The sequence below is a fragment of the Penaeus monodon genome, chromosome 9 (genome assembly GCF_015228065.2).
Source record: "Penaeus monodon isolate SGIC_2016 chromosome 9, NSTDA_Pmon_1, whole genome shotgun sequence".
NCBI classification, from domain to species: Eukaryota; Metazoa; Arthropoda; class Malacostraca; order Decapoda; family Penaeidae; genus Penaeus; species Penaeus monodon.
Window position 1 is genome coordinate 14998627 of NC_051394.1, and position 7998 is coordinate 15006624.

The window sequence follows — 7998 nt, forward strand, 5'->3', positions numbered from 1 at the left end:
TATCCTCTCAAATAATAAATTGAGAGAGGCCGATTTCCTGCAGTGGAATAAATGGCTGTTGAAAAAAAAAGTATATATATATATATATATATATATATATATATATATATATATATATATATATATATATATATAAGGCCGCGATGGCTGAATGGTTAGACCATCGGACTCAAGACTGGCACGACGGCAATCTGAGTTTGAGGGTTCTAGTCACCGGCCGGCGCGTTGCTCTCTTGGGCAAGGAACTTCACCTCGATTGCCTACTTAGCCACTGGGTGGCCAAGCCAGCCCAAGTCAGTGCTGGTCCCAAGCCCGGATAAAATAGAGAGAATGATTACCTAAAAGGTAACACTGGCACTCTCCGTGGAAGGGAACTGGGGACCCTACCACGTACTCATTCCAAGAGCATCACAACATGAAAACTACAATTAAGTATCATGTGTGTGCGTGTGTGTGCGTGTGTGTGTGTGTGTGTGTATGTGTGTATGTGTGTGTGTGTGTGTGTGTGTGTGTGTGTGTGTGTGTGTGTGTGTGTGTGTGTGTGTGTGTGTGTGTGTGTGTGTGTGTGTGTGTTTCCAGTAAACACTCACAGCTGGGCACTTCCATGGAACAGGTCTGGTGGTCTAGTGGAATATATATATGTATATATATTGAATGGATATATATATATATATATATATATATATATATATATATATATATATATATTTATATATATATATATATATATATATTATATATATATATATATATATATATATATAAGTATGTATATGCATATGTATGTATGTGCTTATGCATATATTTAAATATACAAAAACACATATATACATCTATCTATCAAACTCTATCGCACACGCTGAAAGACTTCAGGTGAAATCTTTTTGACGCTCATAAAAATGCTAATCAAATTTTTCCTTAATCAAGGAAATTCTCCATCCCTGTCTGCCCTTGATAAGGTAATTGTTATATATAATTTATTTACGGCCTGGCACACCACGAAAATGATGATGATGATCATATGATAATAGTAATGACGGTGATGATAATGATAGAAAATAGTAATAATAGCGATAATGATAATAATGATGGTAATAATGATAGTAACGATGATAACAATAATAATAATAATAATAATAATAATAATAACAATAATAATAATAATAGTGATATAACAGTAGTGATGATAACAATAATGGCAGTAGTAGTAGTAATGATAATGATAATAATAGTAATAATGGTAGCAATAATGATAATGCTAGCTATAATATTAATGATAATAATGATAATCATAATGATAAATATCATTATGATTATCACTATAATGATAATAGTAATGGTAAGAACAATTATAGTAATAATAATAGTAATGATAATAATGATAATGATAATGATAACAATATTAATAATAATAATGATGATAATAGCGAGAATAATAATGATAATAATAGTAATGATTATCATTATCATAATGATGATGATGATAATAATAATAATAATAATAATAATGATAATAATAATGATAATGATAATAATAATAATAATAATAAAGATAATGGTAATAATGATGATGATTATAAAAGTAATAATAATAATAAGAGTGATAATAATAGTAGTAGTAGTATTAGTAATAAAAATAATGATAATAACAATAATAATAATACGATCATGATGATGATGGTGATAATTAGGATAATAACAATCGTTATTCTTATTATCATTTTATTATTATCATTATTGACAATATGATCATCAATATACTATTATTATTAACATTAGTTTATTAATGTATTGTTATTACTATCATTACAATTATGATTACCATCAATATTAGCAACATCATTATTATCATTATCAATATCATTATCGTATGATTATGCTGATGTTTGGAATCTGATTATGAAGAACACAGTAATAGCACTGAGAAGTGATCGCTTCATATGTTTTTTTTCGATTTTCATTCTCGTATATAGGAATAGAAGAAAATAAAGAGCTTAGAAAGAGAGAGAGAAAAAAAAACAAGATAAAACTCAAGAAGAAAGTGAAACCTTTTCTACATTCTTGTTTGTCTATTTGTAGTCCTTTTTATGTGTTAAGAATAAAAGCCATGTAAGTAAAATAATAAAGTACTGCGAATTTAGTACTTCATATTAGTCATATATAGATATGAGGAAAACAGCTGATAAACACAATACGTTCTATGTCTTTAAATTCTGAAGTAATGATTAATAAACCAGTATCTCTAACGCGTTATATGCTTATGCCCATTAGTTTATTAGAAGATTCCACAGAAAATGGGGTCTGCACGGGATGCAAATATTTCTAACATTTCTTTTGTTTTATTGTATAGAAGATTATTTTAGAGAGAGAGTGTATGTGACCCTCAAATGATTTAATGGTATATATAAAAAATGATAATAAATTGAATAGATACCTTCATTTTTCTAAATATTTTTTCCTCGTCTATGTCAGTGGATTCTTTAAAGGGGATATCTAGTCATTCACGTGTTTTATTACCTGCTTCAATATCCAACTTTGAAACATTCTCTGGTCATTTCGTAGTTCATTTTTATTTTCAATAATTTTTTTTTTCTATATGCACAATTCCTGAAGATATGATCTCCGAGTTCCGATTTTTTCCAAGATATATTCCTTAATAATTTTGTTACGGGGCTGTCTACATGCCTTCCCCTACTGAAAGGTTATCATCATCAATGATTTATTTCTTGCGGTTCTAGTACTAGCCGTATATTTTGTATTTTATTCTCACGGACCCTGAAACCCATCCATGGACCCCCTAGTGGTCCATGGTTCCCCAGGTTAAGAACCCCTGCTCTAGAGTCCTTATCGTTACGGAAAGTAAAAATACGCTCAGAGGTAAACACATTTTAATGACGGCATCCACACGAACCAAAGGCTAAGTTAACGCACAGAGAAACTCACAGAATCATTCGCTCAGAGTATCGACCCATCGTGGTTCTAGCCAAGCCTCAGCATAAAGCCTGATAGTAGACCCAGTAGCCCAGATTGAAGACGAGGAAGAGTAGCGGGAAGACCACCCTGCTATTTCTATCGATCCTTTTTGCTCTCTCCGCTTCAAGCAGCCAGGCCAAAGGGACTTCGACGTCACCTTCTGCACTTTTTTCAGCATTCGGGCCTTCGCGTAAAAAAGTAGCACTGCCTCCTGTTTCCGCGGCGCCGCTGTCCTCCGCATCGACTGGCGTGTTCTCGGTCATTTCGGGAGTTTCAACGGCCGTGCTGCGGATGGAGTCGCTTCTTTCTCGTGCTTCCTGTTAACAAAAATAAACCTGAGGAAAATTACCATGCAACCTTGATAATAAGAGAGATGTAAGCATTGTTTTTCTGAACGTTTTAGAAAAGCAGAATAAAGATATTGGACAAATATGTAGGAAACCTTCACATAAATCTTACGATATTTTCCTGGCTCTCGGCGGAGGACCGAAACAGGAGTCTGCGGCGGCGTCGGCCGATGTAGTTAACGAGCGTGAATTCCACCATCGCCAAGAACACGAACACGGTGCACGACCCCATCCACACGTCCAGAGCCTTCACGTACGACACTGCAATGTAGAAAAGATCACCTGTCCATCCTGCTCCACACTGTCACTTTTGTTTCATGAAGTAAAGAAGCCCGACAGGAAGGATGGCCGTAAGTGCGATCCACGCTAACCTGTCGACAGCTTATTCCCGAAGGCAGCAGACTCCGAGCACACGGTGAAGAGAGTCGTCACGCCAAGGATGACCCGGGAAGCCACGGCGTCAGCGTCCAGCCAGAAGCTGACCCATGAGACGACCACGATGAGCGAGGACGGCAGGTACGACTGCACTAGGTGGTAGGCCAGGTTGCGCTGAAGGTGGAACACTGCCTGCAGGCAGCTGTAGTTCCCTGGAGGATGGAGCAAGGGACTCCTTAGAAATGCATATCCTGAAGGATGTTGAAGTCTGAAGATGTAACAAAAGGCATTTTAACGCCTACATTTACAGCACGTTCTTACCAGCAGGGAAAGAATGGCTGCAGTTAGTAGCCGCGACAAACTTGACCTCAAACTGAAGCAGATGAAGCTGCCTGTACAACTTTACGGGACTGTCGTGATACCAGTTCAGATACAGCTCACGGGTTGTTTTGGCGACTGAAAATTGAATAGATCGGGAAGTTTGTTACAGAATGTTTCACACGTGGCAATTTGTTGCGTGAGTTTTGCAAATCATTATTAGTACATATCAGTGTAACATACTTAATTCGTGTGTGTGTGTGTGTGTGTGTGTGTGTGTGTGTGTGTGTGTGTGTGTGTGTGTGTGTGTGTGTGTGTGTGTGTGTGTGTGTGTGTGTGTGTGTGTGTGTGTGTGTGTGTGTGTGTGTTTCCAGTAAACACTCACAGCTGGCCACTTCCATGGAACAGGTCTGGTGGTCTAGTGGAAAAGTTGACAGATCCATTACACACGAGAATGTCAACTTCATCCTGGAAAGATCAGTCGACGAGGAATAAAAAAATGAAAAAGTATGTGATATGATTCTGCCAAATATTCGTATATTCACTTACAAACAAACGTTTACTTCAAAAAATATCAAATAACTTCCAATAATAACAAATATTTCCACCAATGCATCATTCCATCGAGACCTGGAGGATAAAACATACAATCTGACTAAAATGAATTTGACAGAAAACAAACCTCAAGATATACAGGATGGTACCATTGGGCTGTATTCTGACGAGAACGTTGGGAACCGTCACATACTGGAAGTCCCCGTGCTTGGCATTGGGGAAGTACACCTCAGGCTTCCACAAGAGCTTCACCACCATGGGGTCGTGTGTGTCAATGGGCCTCCGCAGGCTGTTATTGAGACGAGCTTCCGCCCACCGCTGCCTCAGGGACAAATCCACCGAGTAGTCCTGGGAGGAAAGGGGGCCATGTAAATATAAATGTGAATATTATATATTAATTAGCAGATGTGGAGATGCTGCCAAAGGGACGAGTCCACTGAGAAAAAAGGAGGCATGTATAGATCTTAAAAAATAAAAAAGCAAACGTGCAACGCCCACGAGGATGAAAAGAATACTTCTAAGAAAGGGAAGAAAGATGAAAGAGAGAAAGGGTCAGTGAAAAAAGAGGGCGCTCCTAACTGGATGGACTGATGATGGAGAAAAGATAAAGAAAACCATGTAAGCTGTTTAAAGAGAAGAATATAAAGAACCATCTACTAAAGTATGAAACAGAAGAAAGAGGAAAACAGGAACATGACCCTGCACATCTAAGCAGAGACAAAAAGGATTACATATAATGCTTCTTCAGAACATATTATAAACCTTGTCTCAGGTTAAAACAACATAATTACATCAGACCACTGCCAAACTCTTTATACAATGTACGGTATGATGTTATGAACAGGAACCGGATAAAATAAAAAAAAACAAAAATGGAAAGAATAAGGAGATCTGAAAGCTGGTACGAAAGCAAACGAGAGGACTTACCATGTCGACTGGGTTGACAGAGCTGAAGCTACGGATGTAGAACTCGATGTCCACACGAGTCGCCTCTCCTGCAAGCAAATCGGGCCTATAATATTCATAATGCTAAAATCTTCCTGACCCATAATTGGAGGCAAAAAGGACAACGCCACCGCGCATACCAGTGTCAGCAGCTGGAGTCTGGCGGCGGTCGTACACGCTGGGGTGAAGGAGGAGGTCCAGCTGCCGTAGCTCAGGACTCGTGTAGCCACGCGATCTGTCGGAGATCCAGCTCTCGTCATTATGCTGGCACTACGCACGTCGAGATTACAGTGTTCTGTTACTAAGAAAAATGGTCATCATTTCGAAATATGATAGAGGTTTGAAAATGTTAAGCATGGTATTAGTATGTCCCCTAAGTGAATATTCTGTAAGTATATCGTATTCAGTTATTAAGTTAAAATGCGATTCATAGTATTTATGAAACGAAGGATAAAACGGACAGCACACATTTCTATCTTCACGAAAAAAAAACATCTTTTAATAATTCATTCTGCTTGACGATTTATTAACATACAACAATCTGCACTCTTACTCCTACTTCAGGAAAGGGAGATGTAAATCACAAAATCATTTATGCGTCGAAAGTAGGTCATGCATTTTTTTCCAAAGGCTACCTCAGATTAAGAAGTGCCCAACATCGCGTGGATTTGAGGAAGATGCACTGAACTATCACTATGACTAGTATCTTTAATATATATTCAAAGGATCATGATACGTTATGCAAAAACAGATAAGAGGTTAAAGTCACCTGGAGGGCATGCGTAATGAGTAAACAACGACGACCGCGTTCATCAAGAAAAATACTTTGACGCCGAAGGCAGCCGGAGACCCTATCACTCGACCGCGCCCTGTTAAGTTACCACACATGCTCTCCTCGTCGGAGCCGATTCCTAGAGACGAGATGTTATTGTCTAGTCCTTCCAGTAGCAGACGCTCCGTTCTGGGGGAAAGGTCAAGTAGTTAATACATTTGTTATGATCGTGATGGATTCCTGTACAGAATTTTCACCTTGAGCATTTAACTCTCAGAAACGCCTCTAGCTACTCGCTCGTAAACACTTGAGTCAGATAATACTCAGGAACAAAGCCCAAATAAGCAGGAAGTCACTGCAAACAACGTCTTTTGTTCTCTATGTGCAGTGCAATCTTCTGCTTATAACTCCTAACTGTTAGTCTATTAGATCTTGTGTTGTTACCAGTGTTCCCGAGTTTAAAAATCAACTCGTTATATTCTCGTCACACCTATTGATAATAAACTTTTTTTCACTGACACTTCGTTCATCATATTGCGTCTACTCATTTCAAACCATTGTCCTTGGACTGTACCTGACTTAGCCAACTTCTGCCTCGGACTATTTCATACTAATATTCACACCTCATTAACTGTGCCACTATCTGTATCGACACTTTTATGGAAACTTCTGAAAAGGCGTATTTCCCCCCCTTCTCTTTCTTTTCTTTTCCTTCATCTTAGTCGGCACCTCCTACTAGAAACCGATTTTCTCCTCGTAAACATCATTACCATCACAAGAACGAAAGAAATATTTTTAGGGGGTTGTACACCCTCTTTTCTGGCAGCATTTCGCTCTGATTACCGTCAATTTCTCTTGCACTTTCGCGCTCAGCTCCTGGAAAGGCTGTGTTTTCGCTTTGGAAGGTGAATACGCCAGGAAATTAATTAACACTGTGATGAGGCGACGTTATGAAGTAATTGGGGTCGCTGACATCTTAAGTTTTATTGTAGATTCATTTTTTATCGTCTCGGAGACTTTACTCTCAACCTCTTACTTCTCCTGTGCTTCCTTCATTAAAGTATTCGTTCTTTCTTCTTCTAAATCCTTCTCTTCTCCTCCTACGCTTTCTCTGTTCCCTTTACTACTTCTTTCTTTATCTACTCTCTCTTCTTCAGTTTCTTTTTCTCTCTCTATTACGCCTTATATTATCCCTTTACTCTCTCGTCCTCTGGCTCCTTCCCTCCTCCATTTCCTGTTTCCCTATTTCTTACTCTTTCTCTCTTCGTCTCTCTCTCTATTTCTCTCCCACTTCCTCTTAGCCTTTCTCTAAGTATCTTTCGCTTCCTTTGTTTCTCTTTGACTCACTCTTTGACTTTTCTTTTTCGAAATTCATTTCCTCTCTCATTCTCTCTTTCCTTTTTTACTTTCTGTCTCTTACACTCTTCCTCTCTTCTTCTTGCTCTTTCTCTCTATCGCTTTTTTTTCTTGTCCTCTTGCTTTTCCTTTCTTTCTACTCATCCTCTCCTCTTACTCATTCCCTTACTCTTTCTTCCTTTTATTCTTCTCCTGTTTTTTTTCTCTATAACTCTTACACTCAACTTTTTCTCACTTTTTTCTCTCTTTTACTTTTTTTTCGAGAGAAAAAGAAAATAAAGCATTTTCAGCTATCGATAATTTCCTGTTGAATTATGATGATGAGATGAGATATGAATGATGATGAATGATGATGAT

The 7998-nt window shown here is 37.9% G+C and overlaps 1 protein-coding gene across 1 annotated transcript in view; it reads right to left on the reverse strand.

Moving 5' to 3' along the window:
* Positions 1–2871: 2871 nt before the first annotated feature.
* The window catches only part of LOC119576629 (glycine receptor subunit beta-type 4-like), a 31552-nt gene continuing 26425 nt past the window's right edge, over positions 2872–7998 (reverse strand). Inside the window, exons 5-10 of the mRNA XM_037924286.1 lie at positions 4696–4916; positions 4399–4481; positions 4017–4151; positions 3692–3907; positions 3433–3581; positions 2872–3290 (exon numbers count right to left, since the gene is read on the reverse strand). Of these exons, the coding sequence (XP_037780214.1) occupies positions 2991–3290; positions 3433–3581; positions 3692–3907; positions 4017–4151; positions 4399–4481; positions 4696–4916 (1104 nt within the window). The 3' untranslated portion in view covers positions 2872–2990. The remainder of the gene's footprint in view (positions 3291–3432; positions 3582–3691; positions 3908–4016; positions 4152–4398; positions 4482–4695; positions 4917–7998) is intronic.